Source organism: Cebus imitator, unplaced genomic scaffold (genome assembly GCF_001604975.1).
Source record: "Cebus imitator isolate Cc_AM_T3 unplaced genomic scaffold, Cebus_imitator-1.0 Scaffold281, whole genome shotgun sequence".
Classification (NCBI taxonomy): domain Eukaryota; kingdom Metazoa; phylum Chordata; class Mammalia; order Primates; family Cebidae; genus Cebus; species Cebus imitator.
In genome coordinates, this window is record NW_016107596.1 from 165,594 (window position 1) to 188,981 (window position 23,388).

General features: G+C 53.7%; 1 protein-coding gene across 2 annotated transcripts in view; it reads right to left on the bottom strand.

Moving 5' to 3' along the window:
- Window positions 1-22,470, bottom strand: part of CAND2 (cullin associated and neddylation dissociated 2 (putative)) — a 40,894-nt gene extending 18,424 nt beyond the window's left edge. For both annotated transcript variants that reach the window (XM_017501421.2, XM_037728822.1), the window contains exons 1-10: window positions 22,328-22,470; window positions 15,674-15,817; window positions 10,925-11,079; window positions 10,057-10,180; window positions 8,051-8,316; window positions 5,765-5,870; window positions 5,471-5,613; window positions 3,473-3,765; window positions 2,906-3,047; window positions 1,035-2,537 (exon numbers count right to left, since the gene is read on the bottom strand). In XM_017501421.2, the coding sequence (XP_017356910.1) occupies window positions 1,035-2,537; window positions 2,906-3,047; window positions 3,473-3,765; window positions 5,471-5,613; window positions 5,765-5,870; window positions 8,051-8,316; window positions 10,057-10,180; window positions 10,925-11,079; window positions 15,674-15,817; window positions 22,328-22,395 (2,944 nt within the window). In that variant the 5' untranslated portion in view covers window positions 22,396-22,470. The remainder of the gene's footprint in view (window positions 1-1,034; window positions 2,538-2,905; window positions 3,048-3,472; window positions 3,766-5,470; window positions 5,614-5,764; window positions 5,871-8,050; window positions 8,317-10,056; window positions 10,181-10,924; window positions 11,080-15,673; window positions 15,818-22,327) is intronic.
- Between the last annotated feature and the right edge of the window lie 918 nt (window positions 22,471-23,388).

Sequence of the window (23,388 nt, forward strand, 5' to 3'; positions counted from 1 at the left end):
TCGATCTCTTGACCTCGTGATCCACCCACCTCGGCCTCCCAAAGTGCTGGGATTACAGGCTTGAGCCACCGCGCCCGGCTCAGACAACTACTTCTTATGAACTCAGCACCCAGAAGGCCTTAACTGAAATCACTAATATAACTAGTAACAACAGCAGCTCTCTATTTACTCAATATTAATTACCGTAGGTACCACACAGCATACCAAGCACTGTACCTGTGTTCTGTCTACCAGAACATTCACTGGTCCTATAAGGGGCCATCTGCCCAGCTCGAAGCCCATTGGCCTTTCATTCTGGGGGCTCTCACTTTCCCAGGAGTCCCATGACCCCACCTGCCTGCTTTCCACCTCCTGGAGCTAAGATACCTGGTGTGCCAAAACATGACATGACATGCCAAAACATGGCAAGCCAAAATGCCTGCCTCTCCTGGTTCTTGCTCAGTCGTCTCCAAGCCCCAGGGGCATGTCAGCCTGTCCCAGTCTACACTGACATCTGCTCTTGGCTCAAGCTAGCCCCAAAGAGCTGACCCTCTGCACACTGCAGTCTATGGCTACTCAGAAAACTGCTTTTGTTGACCTCTGTGTGGAGCACTAAGCTACTGTCCACATCAATGACTACGAAGTTGTGATCATGAGACTTTTTTTTTGGTAGAGGTAGGATCTCACCGTATTGCCAAGGCTGGTCTCAAACTCCTGGGCTCCAGTGATCCACCCACTTCAGCCTCCCTAAGTGCTGGGATTACCGACATAAGCCACCATGCCCAGCCAATATCATGAAATTTTTAAGTGTATTTGTTGTAGGGACTTATCAAGAACTCTGTCCCTTCTATCCCACAGGTTCCCAAAGGAGAAAGCTGTTAAGTCTCAGGTATCACTGTGTGTTCCTCTGTGGCTTCCTTGCCTCTGTCACATAGATACTGTGACTATTGTACCCAATGACTTGAAATAGCTCACTCTTCCCCAGCTGCTTAGATGCTCAGTGGCAAACTGCCCACCTCCGAGCTGGGCTGCCTTGCCCACACCTGTGTGCCTACCTGCAGCAAGCTGCTTCCGGAAGCGGGGCAGAAAGAACGGAGGGTTCACAAGGACCAGCTTCCCAATGCACTCGGCCACCACCCCCCGGGTGCCTTCCTCAGCACTCTCACAGCGCTGGAACAGCAGGGCCCAGATGTCCTCGGCGTAGGGCTTCAGGCTGTCAGGCTGGGCGGACCCCAGGGCCTCCCTGAGTGAGTGCAGCAGCAGGTACTGTCGTCTGGGCTCAGCCTCAATCTGCTCCAGCAGGAAGGGCAGGAAGTCAGGCAGGCTGCCAGCACCCATGCGGCCCAGTGCATAGGAGGCTGCAGCCCTCACGTCCTCACTGGGTGACCCCAAGGCTTCCAGGAGCACTGCCTTCAGCTCCCGCTGGGGGCCTGGCCCAGCCACCTGACCCACCTCGGCCAGCGACAGGAAAGCCAGGACCTTAACCCCCGTGCTGGAGTGGGGTGACCTGGCATCACAGACCAGGCGGTTGGCTGTGCTTGCCGCCTCTTGGGGACAGGCAGCTGAGAGGGCTGCCACACAGCGGGCCAGTGAGTGGAATACCTGCTTGTGCAGGCCCGGCCCACCATCCACAGCCTGGTCATAAACAGGCGCAGTGAGCAGGCTGATGAGTTTGGCATAGTCCACACACGGGGGACGGGTCCCCACCAGGGCCTGCAGGAAACCTTCAGTGGCTGCCAGTACCCCAGCTGGTAACAGGGGCGAACGCAGCAGCCGCAGCAGCTCTGAGAGCACAGGGCCACTGACCTCCACCAAAGAGGCCGGCTGGGCCTGGGTCACCGTGGCAAGAAAGTCCACAGCCAGCTGGGCCACATGCATGTCACTCTCATTGACCAGGGCAGGCAGCTCAGCCAGCACGGCCTGCACAGCAGATGGTGGGAGGCTGAGGCCCTGGTTCTGGGCCAGGGCATCCAGGGCTGCCAGCGTGGCCAGCCGCAAAGCCCGCTGGTTCTTACGCAGGAATGAGGCCAGAATGGGCAGTGCCTCAGCCAGGATGGGCTTCAGGTCAAGCCGCAGTGGGGATACGGCCACCAGCGTCAGCGCCTTGACGGCGGGCAGCCGGGTGATCTCATTCCGCAGGCGGTCCAGGAGGAGCAGTAATGTGGGCTCCAGGTCATCCCCAAGCCAGTCACCCAGGTGGCCTACAAGATGGCCCATGCAGAAGATGGCCCGCTCCTTCACCTCCTGGTCCAGGTCAGTGGCACGGAGTCGTGCCAGGGTGGCCGCAGACATCTCTCCAATATATGGCTCAGGATCCAGTGTCCGAGGCCTGTCCAGCGGCCACAGGGCCCGCACCAGCTCCTGTAGCACCAGCAGGGCCTCAGCTGCAATCTTGTAGAAAGGGTCGGCCACGCAGGCTATCACAGGTGGCAGGAGGGTGGGCAGGTGTGGGTGGAAGGCCTCAGCTGGCTCGGTGCCCAGCAGCCCCTGCAGGAAGGCCAGGGCATCCATCCGGATGGTGGAGGAGCTGGAGCGGTCAGCGAGTGAGAAGACGATGCCTGCAGTGTGAGTGCAAGGGTTATGAGGCCACCAACTCTGATGCAACACGGCCCTCCCTGGAAGCAAGGCTGGGGTACCTACAGGTGCCTGAGCCGAACTGAAGCACCTAAACCTTCTGCAGAAGTTCCCAAGAAGTCAGCACTGACCAGTGGCCAGGGCTGAGGAAAACATGGCCAGGGAACTCACTGGAACCAGGCTTGTTCTCACTGCTGGTAGTGGGAGGCCAACGGAGACTCTTGATCAGGGACTGAGCCTGGGACTGGGTCCCAGACTCTCTCAGGAATTGGGGGCTCAACTCAGGGGTGGGGTCTGGGTTCTGGAAGTGGCCCAGAACAGGAGATACCTGGTTGCAGTCGGTCCAGCCTACCTGATACCAGCACTGGCATGTGTTCGGCCAGACTGCTAGGGAGGACGCTCGCCAGCTCGGTGAGGAGGCTAAAGCAGCCCTGGCGTGCTCTGATGCTCCGATCTTTAAGCTGACGCTGCAGAGCCTTGACCACAAGGGGCACCTGTGGGCAGGAGGGGTGGTCAAGGTCAGGGACCACCCAGGAAACCTCCCCACTTGCCCACTACCAGGAGGCTTTGCCACATCCCCAGGGAGGATGTTGGCATTGAGACTGCATCTCCCAAGCACTCGTTCCTCACTCTGTGACAGGCGTTTGTGACCACCCAGACCCTTGAGGGGTAGGCAAATTTCCTACATCCATTTACAGGTACACAGAGACCAAGAAACTTGCTCAAGGTCACCCAGGCAGACTGGCTGTCACTACGCTCCAGAAGCTTGGCTGGTTCCCGCCCCCCCACCCCGGGGACCCCTTCCCTTCCACAGCTGGATATTCTCCCCAGGTGAGTTTCCAAGTCCAGAGACACTAACCGAGCGGCTGGGTGGACGAATCAGGGGTGGGGGTAGGGGTGGAGGTAAAGGCGCACCCACCTGTCCACGTAGCATGTGGAGGTTGCTAGTAGTCTGGGTGGGTTCCTCCATGGCCTCCAGCCATCCCTTTGGGGGCCGTGTTTGCCGCAGCAGCACGATATAAGCAGTGAAGATGTCAGCCTTGACGTTCTCCTCGCGTTCTTTGAAGCGGCGGATGAGCACAGGCGCCAGGGTGCAGTGGAAATCGGGCAGCAGGTCAGGCCTCGAGCCAATCAAGGCCGTGATGCACTTGGCCGCTGCCCGGCGCACCTTCCAGCTCATATCATCATCATCGCTGTACTCGTCCTCACTTTCTGAAGCAGGAACAAGACACGTGTAGAGCCCTCATCTCCCAGGACAGGTCTGTGGCTCGGGGAGAAGGGATGGGGAGGACAGGGAGCTGGGCACTGTGCTTTACCCTTTGATGATCAGCATTTATATATACCCTATGGGGAACGTTCCCTACCTTTTAATGGACATCTACTGTGTGCTAGGGATGGGGCTAAGCACGTCAAACCCATAATTTCATTTTAGCTTCTTGACCCCCTTTTGAGACAGGGATTATTTCCCCATTATAGAGACGAGGAAACGGGTTTAGAGACAGGAAGTGGCTTGCCCCAAGTTAAGGAAATACTTGGACTAGGGTCCTCCTCTGTCTCCAGACCCTTAACTGTGTAGACCGTACCAGGGAAAAAACGGACTTCCAAGTCTTCAGTGTAGACTTGAAGAATCCATTTGGGGCACAAAACTCATCTTTTGGCATCAGGTCTGGCTATGTGATATTTAGTTTACTGGGATTGCAGAAGGGAGAAGGGACAGAGCCTCCCTTTGGCCTCTTCTCTCCCCTGATCCCTGCCTCCCAAAGGTCCTGATTCCAAAGGCTTCCAGGCAGGACTAATAAAGAGGAAATGCTGGGTTTGTGTGACTTTCTACCCCAAAATCTCCCCGAAAGTCAAGAGCTTGTGCAGTCTTTACCATCACCTCGGAAGTGAAGGTACTGCCAAGCCCTGTTTTACAGATGACAAGACTAAGGCTCAGAGGGGATGACTCTCAGGCCACACAACCAGGAACGGCAGAGCTGAGATTCAGGCCCACGAGGCCCAGCCCTATCACCTGTGGAGACACACAGGAGGCTCAGAGGGGCACAGTCCTGCCTGGCAGTGCCCCGAGACACAAGCTCAGAGCCCAGCACAGCCCTGCCCATACTGCTCTGTGGACCACTTCGGTGTCTGGACATCCACAGTGGGCCATGGCCACTGGGCAGCTCAGCAGCCATCCCCTCTGATGGACCACTGTCACCCCCACAGGAGGCCACCCACAAACACATATCCTTAGCTCCCTATTACTGACAAGTGTCCCACCTCCCTGGCTTGGCATTCAAGGCCCCCACAAGCCTGTCCAATCTCATCTACCATCCCATCTTAATCCAAGTATCCCATCAGGCTCTAAATCCATTGTCTCCATTTATGCCCTGCCTTCAGGCCTAGGGGCATCTCTGCCCTGGAAATCTGTCTGAGTGACAGGCAGGACCACAGGCACAGGAAGAAGGAAGCTGTCGAGTCCACCCCCATTGAGACATCTTGCTCCTCTGCGAGTACCTGCCATTCCACCATCAGAGCTTTCCTCTGCTGGGTTAAAGACCCAGAAAGCTACCTCCCGAAAGCTATTCATAAAAGGGTACACAGTGGCAGTGCAGAGGTGGGAGAGTCTGACAGACCTGGCTCCAAGGCCCAGCTATGCCACTTCCCAGTCTGTGTCCTTGTCTAAAACACGGGGGTAATAATACCTGGTTTTTTAGGGTTACTGTGAGGAACACGACCAGTAGATGCTCAATAAATGACAGCAATGACTACTATCATCACTGTGGTCTGCGCAGTCACAGCAGGTGGGACTGGAGCTTGAGGAAGGGCTGGGATCAGGACGGTGACACCAAATGTCACTGCTGTTTTTAGCTGGGGGATCCCAGGAAGGCTGTGCTCACCTCCACCTTACAACCCCAATGATGGGCTGTCCACCAACCTTGCTCACTGAATTCACTATCCTCTGTCTCCATCTGCTCCTCATCCTCATCACTGTCGTAGTTGTAGTTGGGGTCGTGTTTTATGTACTGGAGGCAGAGGCTGGTTACGTTGGGCACATGAGGGCCCATTTCCTTGGGGCACCTGTAGGGCACGATGAGGAAGGTTTTGCTGGATCCAGGCAGGATGAGAGTGGGGGTCAGAGCCCAATGGGAGCCCTGAAATTTTACTGCTTTGAGGCCAGCATCCCCACCAACTTCCCAAAGGAATCTCCAGGCATCCCCACCATACATACTTCCTCAAGAAGGCCTCAAAGGCCTGGAGGCAGGACTCCCGGAGCTCATCATCATCCAGGTTGCAGAAATCCTCTACCAGGGGCACCAGGCGGTCCAGGTGAGCCCCTGCAGGGCCAGGTAAGTCACTGAAGTCAAGCCAAACACTCTCCCAGAGTTCCCCCAGCTCACAGCACTCAGCCTGTCCCTGTACCTGCAGCTCTGACCCCTACAGATTCAACTCAGAGGCTTCAGTGTCAAGCGGATGTGGGTTCTAGCCCCAACTCTGCCACCCAACTGCTATGGGACCATGGGCAGGTCACAACACTTCTTGGACCTTAGTTGGCTGATCTTCACAATAAGAAGAACAATGCCTCCTGGGCAGAGATTTTGTGAAGATGAATTATATGATAAAGATAAGCAGCTTGGGCTGGGCGCGGTGGCTCACAACTGTAATCCCAGCATTTTGGAACGCCCAGGCAGGTGGATCACCTGAGGTCAGGAGTTCAAGACCAACCTGGCCAACACAGTGAAACCCCCTCTCTACTAAAAAAACAAAAATTTGTTGCGCATGGTGGTATGCCCCTTTAATCCCAGCTACCTGCGAGGCTGAGGCAGGAGAATTGCTAGAGCCTGGGAGGTGGAGGTTGCAGTGAGCAGAGATCGTGCCACTGCACTCTGGCCTAGCCGACAGAGGGAACACGAGACTCCAACTCAAAAAGAGGAAAAAAAGTCAAAAAAGCTTAGTCCAGGTTCTGCATGAGCAGGCACTCAATAAGTAGCAACTGTTGTCAAAACCTTTATTCATGTCCTGGCCTTATTTCCTTCACTTGGTTGTAAGCCCCTGGATGAAAGAAGCAGGAGGCAGGTACTGCCCTAATAGACCAGGAAAGCAGGGTTCCTGGCTGGTGTCCAGGCTTTAGAGCACCCCACTCATGTCCTTCTCCAGCCACACCCTTCCCCATGGTACAAGAAGGGACATGCTGACCTAGAGACCCCCAACACTCCTAGACTCCACTCTGTCTGGGTACCTGGGAACCCCATAGTTTTCCACCCAATGGACCCCAAGTCCTTGTCCGAGCCTGCACAGGCCTCTTTCCCAGGTCTATGCAACCAAGGATGGCTGAGGGCTGGCTGCTATTGAGGAGGGATGGGACAGGGTGTGGCCATGTCAGCTGGGGTTGTTCCCACGTGTGCCTGCAAGGCCCCTTTGCAGTGAGAGAGCCAGGATTTCGGAGGGGCTGACCATAGGCCATCCCTATCCAAACTGCTTTGGTATAGCCAGAACTCCAAGGTGTCTGAAGATACATTCAAACCTGATTGCAGCTTTCCATTTCTAAAAAACTAATATATAGTGACAGAAAGCAGATTGGTAGCTGCCGAGACAAGGCAGAGAGAGAAAGCTGGACTGCAGACACAAGGAAGCTTTTGGGGGTGATGGAAAAGTTTCACTGGTGTACACAAAGGTCAAAACACACTGAATTGTGCACTTTAAATAGTGCGGTTTATTGTACGCACATTATCCCCCAATTGTGTATTAAAAATTCAAACCTGGCTCACAGGCTGTTATTAAGATATCATTGTCAAAGTGGGAGAACAGAATAGTCTATTTAACAGTTTAGCGGCATGACTTAAAATTATAATTACAGGCCGGGTGCAGTGGCTCACGCCTGTAATCCAAGCACTTTGGGAGGCCGAGGCGGCTGGATCACGAGATCAGGAGTTCAAGACCAGTTTGAGCAACATGGTGAAACCCCATCTCTACTAAAAATACAAAAAAACTTAGCCGGGCGTGGTGGTGCGTGCCTGTAATGCCCGCTACTCGGGAGGCTGAGGCAGGATAATCACTTGAACCCAGGAGGTGGAGGTTGCAGTGAGCCAAGATTGAGCCACTGTACTCTAGCCTGGGCGACAGAGCAAGACTCTGTCCCCCCACCAAAAAAATTATAATTACCAGCCAGCCTCCAGGTCTTAGAAGTGATTGATCCAATCCCCTTCTCTGTAGCATCTGCACTTGGCCAGGTTGGTTTGTCGAGCTAAGGGCGCGCCCTGCGCCTCTCAAGCTCAGTCCAGCCCCAACGTCTGCGTTCCAGAGAATTCAGCCCCACACTAGCTAACGGAGGAAGTGGCCCGCCCCAGGCCCCACCCACCATGTCAGCCCAGGCCCCGCCCCATCCCCCCTACCAAGGAAGCTGCCCACCCTTAGGCCCTGCCCACACGGCGGCCCAAGCCCCACTCTGTCAGTGAGCCATTGGCCCGCCCCTAAGCCCCGCCCACCATGGCAGCCCTGGCCCGCCCTGCTCCCTTACCAAGGCGGTGGCCGGCCTGGCGGCCGACGCTGCCCAAACATTGAATCACGGTGCGAATGGTAGCTGGGCTGGTGGGCGCCCGCGGGCCGGGCAGCTGTTCCAGTAGGTGGTCAGCGAGCTCGACGAAGAGGTCAGTGCTGCAGGCGGCCGCCAGGTGGCCAAGCGCTCCGACCGCCCGCTTGCGCACCGCCAGGCGCGGGCTGCTCAGCTGTGGCAGCAGGCAGTGCAGGAGGCTGGCGTGGAAGGCGCCCAGAGGGGCACCCAGCCTGGGGAGCACGAGGGGGCATCAGGCCGGTCACACCCCATGGGCAGCCTGGGCCAGGCTCCGCCCCTCTCCCCATTCTCTCCCGTCCTCCTTCCCAGGATTATGGCAACTCAATGGCCCTTGCAAAACAGAGGTGCCCTGCAACTGTGAGGAAGAATTATTTTAATGACTTTTTATTGTTACATGAGAGAAAGTGGAGAGAGAAAGGGACTTCTCATGGCCACTTCGCCAGGAGTGCAAAGCCTGGCTCCCAGCCTAGGAAGAAGGACCTGATGGGGGAAGTGTGGGGGATCTAAGTAAGGCTGTTCCTATTTCTTGGAAGTCTAGGACTTGCCTCAATACCATCACCCCTCTGCTCATCCTCCTCGCTGAGACCAGAGCAGCATAAAATCTACCTCACCTGGTCACTCCTCTGCTTAACTCTTTCCATGACTCCCTAGTGCCTTTGCAGATCATCAGCTCTGGGCTCAAGACAAGAGGCAACACCAGAGAATGGTTTCTGCACACACAGCACAGCCCCTGCCTGCCTCAGCAGCTTCTAACCACACCTTCAAACCAGGCCCGTGCATTTTGTGTCCCATAAACATCCTGAGACCTTTTCTCCTCTCGCTTTATACAAACTCATTGACTTCACCTTCCCTTATTTCTGTGTCCAACCCAGCCCCCTTCTCCTGGGTTTGTTTGTTCACCAGCTAGGTGACAGGGACTGTGCTGGCAGCCAGGGTGAACAAGACAGACTGACTCCAGGACCTGCCCTCATAGAGTGTGTGATTGAGTGGGTGCCTCCCAGGAGCCTCAAGTTCAACAGGCCCCAGCCTGAATCCATCACCTTCCTCCCCCACACCTGCTCCTGGCTCCTGCGGTACACCCCACCACAGCACCTCTGTTCCCCCAGTTACTAAAGCCAGAACCCTAGGGATCAGCCTCCAGTCCCTGCTTCTCTTGCCCACTCCAAGTCCTGTGGAATCTACCTCATGAATACAACCCAAAATTGCTTTCCCTATAGCAGCTTCTTAACCAGTCCCCTGCCTGTTCAATCCCCTCCCATCTACTCTCTACTGCAGAAAGATCAGAGTAGAACACACAAATGCTCACCCCCACCCCACGGCTCCTGGCCAGGTCTCCAGCTCACCTCTCCATATCCACCTCTCCACATTACAGCCCACCCCACAACCCCCTGGCAGACTCTGGGACCCCACGTCTTCCCGTGTCTCTGCCTTCTGGACTGGGGGCAGTCTCCCCTCCAGCATCCTGCTTATACCTGCCCAAACTCAGCTAAGTCCTGCCCCTCCTGGAAGGCGTGGCCCTAGCAGCACCCTCTTTTGGAAGGCTCCTCACTCCCAACTGGGCTGGGAGCTCCTCTGGGCTCCCATCAACCCTCCTCCTATCCTTTGTTGTACTTGCTACAGTCACAGCTTTATATGTATCTGTGAAGTCCTCCCTAGGAACAATCAAGACTGACCTAACTCCATATTCCCAACACTAGGCCAGCACCTGATATTTTTCTATAGAGCAGCTGTTCAAGTATTGAGAGGTTTTACTGACCCTGTGACCTTGGGCAGGCCACATCACCCCTCAGAGCCTGTAAAATCGTGACAATTGAGTTCTCCTTTGTGAGGCTGCTGGGATGACTAAGGAGCCCCGTGCACAGGTGTGCAGTAAATGCTAGCTCCGTGGATATGAGCAACTCCCTGTACCCTTTTACCCACTTTTCCTCAATCCCCAGAGTGGCCTCCCACACCTGCTCAGCATGTCAGAGAGGATGTCCAGAGCTTCCAGCTGCACAGCCACATCCTCCTGCTGGGCAATGGCACTGGTGAGCTGGCCCGTGATCTTCCGGCACACGTTGGTGGCCAGCCCGGAGCCTGCACAGGGCACAAGGTGGGCACAGTGAGGCCTGGCCTGGGGAAATGACAGCCTCCACCACTGGTCTGCCTCTGCTCTGGCTGTGTTCCTGAGCCCACATCCCTGGGAATATTGCTGATCCACAGGAGCCAGGTCTCCAGAGGTCCCAGGTTTGACCCAGAGTCTGGCCAAAGTAAAGGAGACAGGAGCTGCAGAGCCAATGGCCAAGCTGCTGAGTGGCTCACACACACCCAAGCCCTTCTTCCTTTCCCTCTTCCACTAGGGAGGCTAATAAACACTTCCTTTCCTGACTCTCTTGCTGCTGGGAGTGGCTGGGTGGTCCAGCCCTTGCCGGTGAGATATTAAGTAGAAGTCTTCTGCGGGCTTCTGGGAACACGTGTGCTTTCCCTATAAAGGGAGGGGACATGGGGCGAGACCTGAACCCTGTCAGTATTGAGCCACTAAATCCATTGCTACAAAAATGGAGCGGCTGATTCCTCCAGGATTGCCATGTGAGAAAAACCACCCCTTTCTTTAAACTGCCAATGGTTAGATTTCATCACTTGAGCTAAAAGCATTCCTAACTGACACAGAGCCATGAACTTAAGCTGAGATGGGTCTGAATTCTCTGCCTGGCTTACTAGCTGAATGACCTCGGGTAAGTGTCTTCAACTCTCTGAGCCTCAGTGTTTTTCTGTTTGTTTTTTTTTTTACCATAAACTAGGACAAATACTAACAGCACCTAGCCCTGGGGACCTGGGTACCTGTGGCTGCAGGGGGGAGCTCCGAGAGGACAGTCTTGAGGCCAATGCCAGCGATGTCTCGTAGCTGCTCCTTGTCCGACCGCATGTTGGCACACAGGGTGTCCACGATGGTCTCCACCTGGTACTCCTTCACTTTGCTCACCAGAGGACCCAGGCTGAGCAGAGAATGGGGAGGTGAGTCCAAGGGCCCAAGGTTCAGCCTGAGTCAGGCTGCCCCTTATGTCATGCTCCTGGGGCCACACATGCTGAGGCAAAGGCCTCAGATCAACAGGCGAGCCTGTTTGGCCAGAAAGAGTCACTGTCTGGCTGTGCCAACATTGTTCCTGGCACCTCCCAAACATACATTTCTTTTTGTGTTTTACATCTCAGGAAATAGCCAAATAGTGCCCCAGAACAAGGGTTGTCAAACTTGAGCGTGCATCTGAATCCCAGGGAGGGCTTGTTAAAACAGACTGCTGGGCCCCACCCCCAGAGTTTGTGAGTCAGGAGGGCTATCTAGGTGGGGCCTGAGGGTGTGCATTTCTAGCAAGCTCCCAGTTGAGGCTGATACCTGGTGGTCCAAGGAGCACACTTGTAGAGCCTCCACCTTAGAGCCTTGCTTCTCCAAGTTTGGTGGTGGGCTAGCATCAGCAACGCCACTTGGGAGCTTGTTCAGTATGTGGCATCTCAAGCCCTACCCTACCCTACATCTACTGAGTCAGGATCTGCAGCTCCACGAGGTCCCCAGGTGATTCCAATGCACAGGGAAGTTTTAAAACAGCTGCACTAAACTACCCGGTTCTCAGCCTTAGCTGCCATCACCTGGGCCTCTGAAAACCCCTACCTAGGCCCTGCCCTCAGAGAGTCTGAGTTAATTGTTTTCAGGTGTGGCCTGGAGGTGGGTAGGGTGGGAGTGGAGGGGGGGGGCGGGATTTAAAAATTTCCCAGGTGATTCTCTTTTAAATTTTTTTTTAAAAGCAAGCTGAGGCCGGGCGCGGTGGCTCAAGCCTGTAATCCCAGCACTTTGGGAGGCCGAGGCGGGTGGATCACAAGGTCAAGAGATCGAGACCATCCTGGTCAACACGGTGAAACCCCGTCTCTACTAAAAATACAAAAATTCAGCTGGGCATGGTGGCGTGTGCCTGTAATCCCAGCTACTCAGGAGGCTGAGGCAGGAGAATTGCCTGAACCCAGGAGGCGGAGGTTGCGGTGAGCCGAGATCGTGCCATTGCACTCCAGCCTGGGTAACATGAGCGAAACTCCGTCTCAAAAAAAAAATAAATAAATAAAAATAAAAGCAAGCTGGAGTATCCCCAGGTGATTCTAACATGCAGTCAAGGCTAACAACCTCTGCCCTACACAAGTGGTTCTCAGATGCTGGTGTGCATCAGAATGCAGATTCCAGGGTGCTATATTCTCATCCTCTGCCCCAGCCCCCTCCCTGCTCCATCACCTGGATTTGAATCCCTGGGCAGGGAATACATAGTTTCAACAAGGGCTTTAGGTGAATGCAGTGCACAATGGTTTTCTTTTTTCTTGATTTCTTTTTTGTTTTGTTTTCTTGAGATGAGATCTCGCTCTGTTGCCCAGGCTGGAATACAGTGGCATGATCATAGCCCACTGCAGCCTCCAACTCCTGGGCTCAAGCGATCCTCCTACAAAAATGGGATTACATATTCAAGCCACCATGCTTGGGTAATTTCTCTCTTTTAGTGTCTTGCTATGTTGCCTAGCCTGGTCTCAAACTGCTGGCTTGAAGGGTTCCCCTTGCCTCAGCCTCCAGAATAGCTAGGACTACAGGCATGCACACCATGGTTTTCAAACCTTGGCTCTCTCAACTTCCTTCTCCACAGCTCCTCCATCCTACCTCCTATAGCACTTTCCCAGTAGCAGTAATACCACGTTGGCAATTTATGGGGGTCCTTGGTCATAACCTTTTTTGAGACAGAGTCTTGCTCTGTGGCCAGGCTAGAGTGCAGTGGTGCAATCTCGGCTCACTGCAACCTGTGCCTCCCAGGTTCAAGCAATTCTCCTGCCTCAGCATCCCGAGTGGCTGGGACTACAGGTGTGCACCACCACACCCAGCTAATTTTTGTGTTTTTAGTAGAGACGGGGTTTCACCATGTTGGCCAGGATGGTCTTGATCTCTTGACCTTGTGATCTGCCTACCTCAGCCTCCTAAAGTGCTGGGATTACAGGTGTGCACCACTGTACCTGGCCAGTCATCATAACTATTGAGTTAGTACTCTGGCCTTTGGCAGCAAGGTCAAGAACAGCAGAAAAATAATGCAAAACAAAGCACTGTCCATGCTCTACAAGAGTTTCTAACATCCCAATGAGCATCTGTACAGGCAAAAGGCCTTTCTATAATTATCTGAGTCTAAAATTCTATTTTAGACATAGACACAAAATAATTTCTGCATTGTTTTAATATGCCACATTCTGGATTTTCCAAGAATACAATTACCAGATAAATTGAAGGAAAATTATATTTTGTTTCCTGAGAAACTGTACTGGGAGATGGTCACTCACTTTAGAAAATCCTGGCAGGGTGAGGTGGCTCACACCTGTAATCCCAGCACTTTGGGAGGCCAAGGTGGGAAGATCACTTGAGGTCAGGAATTCGAGACCAGCCTCGCCAACATGGTGAAACCCCATCTCTGCTAAAAATACAAAAATTAGCTGGCTGTGGTGGTGTATGCCTGTAGCCCCAGCTTCTCAGGAGGTTGAGACATGAGAATCACTTGAACCAGGGAGAGGGAGATCACAGTGAGCCGAGATTGCACCACAGTACTCCAGCCTGGGTGACAGAGTGAGACTCTGTCTCAAAAAAAGAAAGAAAAAGAAAATCTTGCCACTAACAGCAATGCCTCCACTTCTGATACCTGAGTCCCCAAAAACACCTGTTTGTATCTGTACTCACGATGCGTTCACATGTAGGTACAGGCTTCTTGTGACTTCATCATTTCTACCATCACAGTGCCCGAGCATGTATACACGGAAACACACACGACTTTACTATAAGCAACATTCCTTCTAACTTTCCTTTATGTTTAAGGTTTGGGCATTATGTGTAGAGGTAGGTTTTATAATGTATGAATTTCATTTCCTAATAGGAAAATGGTATTACAAACTATTTGTTATAAAAAGGTATTGGGGGGCTAGGCGCGGTGGCTCACGCCTGTAATCCCAGCACTTTGGGAGGCTGAGGCGGGCAGATTATGAGGTCAGGAGATTGAGACTACCCTGGCCAACATAGTGAAATGCCATCCCTAAAATATACAAAAAAATAGCTGGGCGTGGTGGTACATGCCTGTAGTCCCAGCTACTTGGGAGGGTGAGGCAGGAGAATTGCTTGAACCCAGGAGGCGAAGATCACAGTGAGCCAAGATCACGCCACTGCACTACAGCCTGGGCGACAGTATGAGACTGTGTCTCAAAAAGAAAATGGTATTGATTCTGCTGGTGAGAAACCACAACTCCATCCTAAGTCTACTCCACGGCCAGAAAGACATAAACTTGACCATGTTACCTTCCCACATAAAACGCTTTTCTGAATTTCCTCTGCTCTTGGGATCACATCACAATTCATTAACATGCCCCAGAAGAATGCCGGGACCCAGCTCACAGAGAGGCAGTGCACAGTTCTCTCACTCTTGATCCCTGGAATTCTATTTAAAATTACCCAGGTGATGCTAACCTGTAGTCAAGGTTGACAACCTCTGCCCTACATGAGTGGTTCTCAGATATGAGTGTGAGAATGACCCCACCACACCAGCATCTCCACGTGCTCTGCACACACCCTTGTCTTATTTTTTTCTACTCTGGAGGTAACTGGCCAAGAAGGTCTCAGGATCACAGCTTGACAGTGCCCTAAGACTGGGGCTTTTAGGACCTCCCCCAATCCCATGTACCCTAAGCCTTTTTTTTTTTTTTTTTTTTAAGATGGAGTTTTCACTCTTGTTGCCCAGGCTGGAATGCAATGGTACAATCTTGGCTCACTGCAATCTCTGCCTCCCAGGTTCAAGCGATTCTCCTGCCTCTCAGCCTCCCAAGTAGCTGGGATTACAGGCATGCACCACCACACCCAGCTAATTTTTGTGTGTGTATATAGTAGAGACAGAGTTTCACCATGTTGGTCAGGCTGGTCTCAAACTCCTGGCCTCAGGTTATCCACCCGCCTTGGCCTCCCAACGTGCTGGGATTATAGGTGTGAGCCAGTGTGCCTGGCCTTTAAGCCTTTACCACTTTGGTGTGTGTGAGACTGACCTTCCTAGTATTTACATATGTCTGAGGGATTTCTCTGGCTGGCGGTGGCAGGAAGTGAACAACCCTCTGTCCTACCCCTAAAAGCAGCCCTGAACCAATGACTACCAGGGAGCTGGTAGATTAATACCCCAGCTCCCTCACCCGTTGGGTGGGAAAAGTCCAAGGGGCATATCCTGTACTGTGTCCCAGAGGTCCCCATGGAGTTAAGCTCATCAGGCCCACTGTGGTCACTTGCTTCATACCACATCCTTGATTGGTCCTCTTCCTTTTCCTGCCTCACTTCCCCACTCCTCCACCATGTTTCCTGGGATCACTTCCCAAACAAACTTAAGATATGAATCCTTGTCTCAGCATCTCCTTCTGGGGGAACCCAGACCATCCAACAAGAGCTGGTAAGCAGGTCTCCTCTGCAAGGCTGTACCCCAAAGGGGCAGGGATTCCCCAGGATGCTCCCACACCAGGCAGGGCCCCTTCTCCTGCTCCACAGAGGCTGACACTCACCACTTGACAGCCAGGTTCTGCACCTCACCGTTCTTGTCCTCTAGGAGCCGGAGCAGCATCTTCACCACCTTGCGCTCACTGTCCTCGTCCAGCTGAATGGAGTCCTTCTGCAACTCTGACATCAGGTCGCTGGTGGCCATGAACCTAGGCAGGGAGGGCAGAGGAGGATTGCTGAGCAGCTCCTGGGCCCTGGTAGATTTGGGCAGTACCTCGGGGTTCCCCTAGAAGTAGACCTTAATACAAAGATTCAAGGTCAAATGCAGTCGTGTGCCACATAATGATGTTTTGGTAAATGTCAGGCAACATATACAATGGTTATCCCATAAGATTATAATGGAGCTGCCCTATACAGGCATGCCATTTTAGCCTGTTCTTATTTTATTTATTTATTTATTTGGAAACAGAGTCTCACTCTGTTACCCAGGCTGGAGTGCAGTGATGCCATCTCTCACTGCAACCTCCGCCTTCCAGTTTCAAGCAATTCTCCTGCCTCAGCCTCCCGAGTAGCTGGGACTACAGGCACATGCCACCACGCCTGGCTAATTTTTTGTATTTTTAGTAGAGACGGAGTTTTACCGTGTTAGCCCGGATGGTCTCGATCTCGTGACCTCGTGATCTGCCCGCCTTGGCATCCCAAAGTGCTGGGATTCCAGGCATGAGTCACCACACCCCTTTTCCACCTATTTTTACTGTACCTTTTTTATGTTTAGACACACAAATATCACTCTGCCACAACTGCCTACAGTACTCGGTACAGGTTTGTCGCCTAGGAGCAACAGGCCACACCATATAGCCTGGGTGTGTAGGAGGCCCTACCATCTAGGTTGTGTAAGCACACTCTATGAGGTTCACACGAGGATGAAATCACCTAAGGATGCACTTCTCAGAATGTCTCCCTGTCGTTAAGTGCCACATGACCATGGATTATTTGGGCAGTGGGCTTGGTTGGGTTACAAGGAGACCCACATATATGTGACACCAACTGCCACAGGGTGGCAGACTAGGAACAGCCCACCATGCTGGCTAATGTGTAATGCTTCAGGGTCAGTGGCTCCCACCTCTGCCATTTATGCAGTTTGAACCTGGGCAAGTCATTTCACCTCTCCAAGCCTTAGTTTACCTGTCAGAAGCCAGGGATGAGACTAGTATCTGCCTTATGGGGTTAAGTGCACATGGTACGCACTTAGTAAACGGCACTGCCATTATTATAATAGCACATGACATCATCCACATCTCACAAGAGCTGAGAAAAGGATGCTAGAAGGTTGAACAGACACTGTGCGTCCGAGTCAGGATCAGCTAGAAGCCTGTCTACCAGACAGACGGAGGAAGGCGGGCCCTGTCCACTCCCATCTCAGAGAACCCACTTGTTTCCTGCCCTAGAACAGTGGATCTCCAGCTATAACCAGTATCTGAATCACCAGCAGGACTTGTTAAACAATACTAGGCCCCATTCCCAGAGTTTCTGAATCAGCAGGTCTGGGTTGGGGCCCAAGAATCCGCATTTCTAATAAATTCCTGGATGACAATGAGGGTCAGGGACCACACTTTGAAAACCACTGCCCTACGCCATGAGGATGTGCATGGGCATATTTTGGAGACCGGTGCCAATAGTGGACTGGCTCCCTGACCTGGAGTGGGCAACAGAGGCAAAGGCTACCCACCCAGAGGTGGGGGATCCATGGGTCCTGACACCAAAAGCCTGATACTCTCCCAGGCATTTCAAATTGCAGTGGGAGACTGAGCTGGAAGCCATGGAAAGTTGAGGCTGGGGCCATTACGGGGCACCATTCCTGCCAAAATTAAGAGGGTAGAGCAAAGGTCTGAAACTAGTAGCTCTCAGCTATGTCCAGCTTGCAAATGTGTTTTTAAAAATTTAAATTACTTGTCAACATTTGAACATTGGGAGAGTTGACTTTGGCCTGGCATGGTGGCTTATGCCTGTAATCCCAACACTTTACAAGGCCAAGTCGGGTGGATCACCTGAGGTCAAAAGTTTGAGACTGGGCCGGGTGCAGTGGCTCATGACTGTAATCCCAGCACTTTGGGAGGCGGAGGCAGGTGGATCACCTGAGGCTGGGAGTTTGAGACCAGCCTGACCAACATGGAGAAACCTTGTCTCTACTAAAAAAAATAAAATTAGCTAGGCATGGTGGAACATGCCTGTAATCCCAGCTATGCAGGAGGATGAGGTAGGAGAATTGCTTGAACCCAGTAGATGGAGTTTGTGGTGAGCTGAGATCATGCCATTGCACTCTAGCCTGGGCAACAAGAGCAAAAGTCCATCTAAAAAAAAAGTTCAAGACCAGCCTGGCCAACATGGTGAAACCCTGTCTCTACTAAAAATACAAAAATTAGCCAGGCATGGTGGTGGGCACCGGTAATCCTAGCTACTCGCAAGGCCGAGGTAAGAGAATTGCTTCAACCCAGGGGTGGAGGTTGCAGTGAGCCAAGATCATGCCACTGCAATCCAGCCTGGGTGACAGAGCAAGACTCCATCTCAAAAAAAAAAAAAAATACTGACTTCTAGACCAGGTGCAGTGGCTCACGCATGTAATCCCAGCACTTTGGGAGGCCAAGGTGGGTGGATCACTTAAGGTCAGGAATTCGACACCAGCCCGGCCAACATGGTGAAACCCCATCTCTACTAAAAATATGAAAATTAGCCAGGTGTGGTGGCACACACCTGTTGTCCCAGCTTTTCAGGAGGCTGAGGCAGGAGAATCGCTTGAACCCAGGAAGCGGAGGTTGCAGCGAGCCAAGATCGCACCACTGCACTCCAGGCTAGGTGACAGAGTGAGACCCAAAGAAAAAACTGACTTCCAGATTATCTTGAAAACAGAATATTTGAATACAACAGGACCTATATTCCTGGTGACAATACCTGGCTAGAGTCAGGTCGTGGCTACCCTCTCCCCAGTTCACCTGGTCCCCACTAGGCCTACTTTACCCGCTGACTGGCTCCTGCAGGCACTTGAGAGCAGAGATTCAGGAGAAAACAGGACAGAGCAGCGAGGAAAGATGCCGCGAGGCTGCCTCGGAGAAAGCCTCCAGCTTTTGCTGAGCCTGCTGGACCACTCCCCTCCTCACACCGGCCCTGCTTTCCAGCATGGTTCAGCAAATCAACCAAGAGCCCTGCCCCCAGCCTCCTGTGGCAAAACCTGTCACAGCTGGGATTGTGGCCCTCATCTGTGCAGACTCAGACCTACTGCTGGCTGTCACCACAGCCCACAGTGCCCTGTTACCAGGGGTGGACTGGTCAATGTCCTATTTATTTTTAACAGGTAGATTAGCCACAAGCTGCTAGGAGAGGGAGGAGGCTGGGCTGGCAGCAGAGGCAGGATGACAGGACTGACTGTGCCCACCTCTGGGCAGAAGTAGAGGAGGAGGTTTGGATTTGAGCCAGGCCAAGGCTCATGCACCCCCACGTCTGCTCAGCTGAGGGGACATTCTGAGATGGCATGCAGGGTCTCCAGGTTGTGTTTCTGCTGCAGTCCATGGGGGCCCAGCTGAGCCTGGCAACCCAGGCGATGTGCCTCTTTGACCAAGATAGACCTCCTACCCCACTCTTCTTCTCCACCTGTTGAGCTCCTATTCACCCATCAAGAGCCCAGCTCAAATGTCCCAGCTCAGGGATGACGGACCGCCCTGCCCTACCCCGACATCCACAGACCCTAAATACAATGGTCCCTGGACAGGATCCTTTCAGAGCACTCTGCACCCATCCATTACAGTGCAAGTCTGGCCACCAGAGCATCTTCTCCATTGGACTGTACACTCACTGAGGGCAGAGGCCCAACAGGTTTATCTCTGGGACCCCAGGCTCAACAAAGAACAGGTCTGCGGAGGGCCTTGTCAGGGAGGGTGAGGGCAGGAGGAGAGGTAGGGAGAGAGCCAGCCCTTAAGAGAGCTTACCGCCAAACTGCCCAAACTCAGAAACCAGCTCCTCTGAAGTACGCCTCAGCGTTTCACGCACCCCTGGTGTCGCGGATACCAGCTCTCAGAGAAAGCAAGCCAGGTTTTATACATGTATGTGTGCAGGGATGGGAGGGAGAAGGAAAAGTATATAATTTGGTGGATAACAGCTTGAGCACCAGTTTGGCTTTGAGTATATTGGTGTTGCCATTTATCAACTAGGTGACATTGGGCAACTACCTCCTTCTCTCTGGGCCTCAGATTTTCTATACATAAAATGGGAAGTTTGCTTTGCCCCTACCTCATAGTATCCTTGGGAGGTTTTAACAGGACAACCAGCTCTTAGCATGAGGTAGTGAGAAAACTAGGCTCAGAGAGGCTGCACAAACTGCCTAAGGTAACAGCAAACTACTCCCAGGTCGTTTCTTGAGAATACTACTGTGTTCTTAAGAAATGACGTGGGAATTCCTGCAATTCCAGACCTGTTCTTTGTTGAGCCTGGGGTCCCAGAGATAAACCTGTTGGGCCTGCAAAGTGTACTCGTTTTGACTGTTGGAGCCTCAGTGGTAACGGAGCGCCTCTTGCCCATAGAGCCAGTGCCCAGGAAGAACAGGAACCAAAGGTCTCCTCCACCCCACCTGGCAACCCCATTTGCAGTCACTGCCCCCCTTTCAGGAACCAGAGGACACAGTCTGTTTCATTCCAGAGAAACCCTAGAGGCAACTCAGCTGAAACCCTTGGCCACATGGGCGCCTGGACAGCTGGTCTGCAGGACCGAGCACCCTGGTATTTGAACTTTAAAAATAGACACCATTCTCACATGCTTGGAGATGGTTTTAAGTGTTCTCCAGGCCGCTGGCAGAGACGGGCTAAAAGGGCTTCTTGGGCCCTCGCTGGCAGGGCCGACTCCCTCTCCCAGAGACTAGACCCAAGGCCTGAGAGACAGTAGCACAAATCCCCTAGGCCATTAGCCAGCTATGTGACCTTGGGCAAGTCACTGCGCTCCTCCAAGCCTCCGGAAAACAGGAAGAACAATCACTACCACCCATGGGTGGACTGAGATTACATGTGGAGTGCACAGTAGGGAGCCTGGGACCCAGCAAACATTGACAAGCACCTACTGTGTACCCAGCACAGGTGCTGGGGCACTAAGAAGTGCATAGTCCCGGTGGCCCAGGAGCTCAGGGTCTCCCAGGGCTGAAAAGTGATCTAGCAGAAACGTGGAGGGGAGGCATGATGGGAGCTGAGGGGAGGTGCCTAACCCTGCCTGGGGTCAACAGGCACCCCAAAGAGTTATAGGAGCCGTCAGATGAAGGGAGTAGGTCAAGGGAGGGCAAAGAATCCCCCTAGTGAAGATCTGGAGAAGGGACAGGGCGTGGCATGTTTCGGATGTGCACCAAATCATGTGTCCATGTATTAAACACCAACCCGGTGCCTGCCACAAATCTGAGCATTTCACGTGTACTATCTTATTTCATCCTTACCCCAATCCTCAGAGGTAGGTTATCCCCATGTTATAGATGCAGAAGCAGAGGGAGACTCATGGGAGTTAAGTAACTTGTCCATGGTCACACAGCCAGTGAGCAATGGCAGCTGGGATCTGAAGCCAAGACCTTGGATCCCAGGCTCTACTAATGTGGGGGGCTCCTGAGGGGTTCTGAGGAATGGACTGCAGGAGAGAGTAGGAGTCAGACTACCAGTGCAGGTCTCAGTCTCCTCACCTGCCAGGGGGCTGGAATCAGAGGGCCTCCGTATTAAACTGGCCTGGATTTGGACTGTCCCCCACTTCCTGGCTTTGTGACTGAACCTATGCCCTTCATGCCTCTGAGACTCAGTTTCCCTATCTGAGTGAACAAATGTTCAACAAGTGAGTCTCCAAGGTCTTCTTTCAGCTGGAAGGGCCAGAACTGGCCATGAGACCACAGGCCAATCCCGTTTCCTCCCTGGGCCTCAGTTTCCCCTGAGAATGCAGGTGGAAACTCATTGGACCAGATGTTTCCACCGTTCTTTTCAGCTCTATTCCTGTGGTACTGTGATGCTGTGATGGGGGGAAGAAGGAAAAGGGAGTGGGGAAGGGGAGTGGCACACAAAACCTAGAGGTCCGCACCTCAACCACCACCTAACCTATGCCTGGAAAGCCAGACTCAGCCCAGCCCCCTCCTTTAGGCTGGGTCTGAACAATCCCAAGAGGGGAGGAAGAGTGGGAGGGAGGAGTACGGGTGATGTTGTGAAGTGGGCATCACTGAGGGTGCTAGTGAGAACGCTGGCAGGTGGTTGCCGTCCTGGAAGGGCCTGGGTTCAGTGTGGGGTAGGAGAGGCAGGCACTGGGGTCCTCAGGGAGAGGTGGAGGGCTCCACTGTGGGCTCCCCGAAGAGGGGGGTCTGGGGCATCAGATGTGGGGGAAGAGGGGGCCAGACATCCACGAGGGAGACGCCAAGGCAGGGTGCAGAGGGGCGGAGCTGGGGCTCTGATGGGAGATGGCAGGCAGGGCTGAAGCCTGTACGGTGGGAGACGAAGCAGGGACTGGAGTCACGGAGGGGCAGGACGGCCACCGGGGAGAACGGCCTGAGCTTCAGTGGGGACCACCAGGCAGGGGCGGCTCTGTCCCTGGCGCAGCTTAATGCAGGGAGAAGGGCAGGGGCTGCATGGTCATGGGGGATGGGCTGGCGCTCCGGGAGGGGAAGAAGACCCCTGGCTTCAGAGCCGGAAGGAGAGGCGGGGGCCAGCGGCGGGGCGCACCTGAAGTCCTTGTCGCTGGACGTCATCTTCTCCAGGAGGCTGGAGATGTGGAAGGCGGCGGTGCTCATGGTGGCTGCGCGCCGCGGTGCCGGCCGGCGGGAGGGAATATGGCGGCGCGGGCGCCCCCTCCCTCGCCAGCTGCACGAACTGCGCTCACCAGACAGAAATAGCAGCTCCTGCCCCGCCCCGCCCCGTGCTCACGCCTTGGACTTGGCTACCGCGGGAGGCGGGCGGGCCTGGGCCTGGCTCGGTGGTCTTGGCCCTGGCCCCGGCCCCAGACCCTGCCCTGCTGACAGCCCAGTGCCGGCTTGCACACCCCCCAGAGACGGGGAGCTCACTACCCGGCTACCATCTCCTTGTGATTCCTGCAGATGCCAGTTCTGTCTTGCAACAGGGACATGATACCACAGAGCTCGGGTTCGAATCCCAGTTCTGCCTCCTCTGCTGTGTAGCCTTGGCCAAGTTACTTTACCTCTCTGAGCCTCGGCTTTCTCATCTATGGGCATTCAAAAAACAGGAGCTATCAACTAAAGCTGGTCAACCCAACCAAAGGACCCCTCACCCCCCATGCTTGCCCGCCCCTGAGCCAGACAGGATCTGTGGAATGAACTCAGTCAACCAGGCCCCTTGCCTGCCATCCCCAACCCTCAGGACAGCAGGGTCAGTTTCTTCATTTTTTTAGCAGTGCAGCTGAGGCTGAGAAGCAAAAGGATTTTCTGAGGGTCACACAGCCAGTGAATCTGGGATGGGTCAGGATTGACCACAGATCCCTTAATATCCTGGGCAACAATCCTTCCATAAACAGCCAGGAGGCTGCTGGATGGGAAAGGGAGTAGCCAGTGCTTCAGAGCCAGACAAGCCTGGCTTCAAATCTCTGCTAGGCTGCTTCCTGGCTGTGTGACCTTGGGATAATGAAACAACTTCTCTGAGCTATGCTTTTCTCACTCATAAGATGAGGATAAAAGAAATCTTGGCCGGGCGCGGTGGCTCAAGCCTGTAATCCCAGCACTTTGGGAGGCCGAGGCGGGTGGATCACGAGGTCAAGAGATCGAGACCATCCT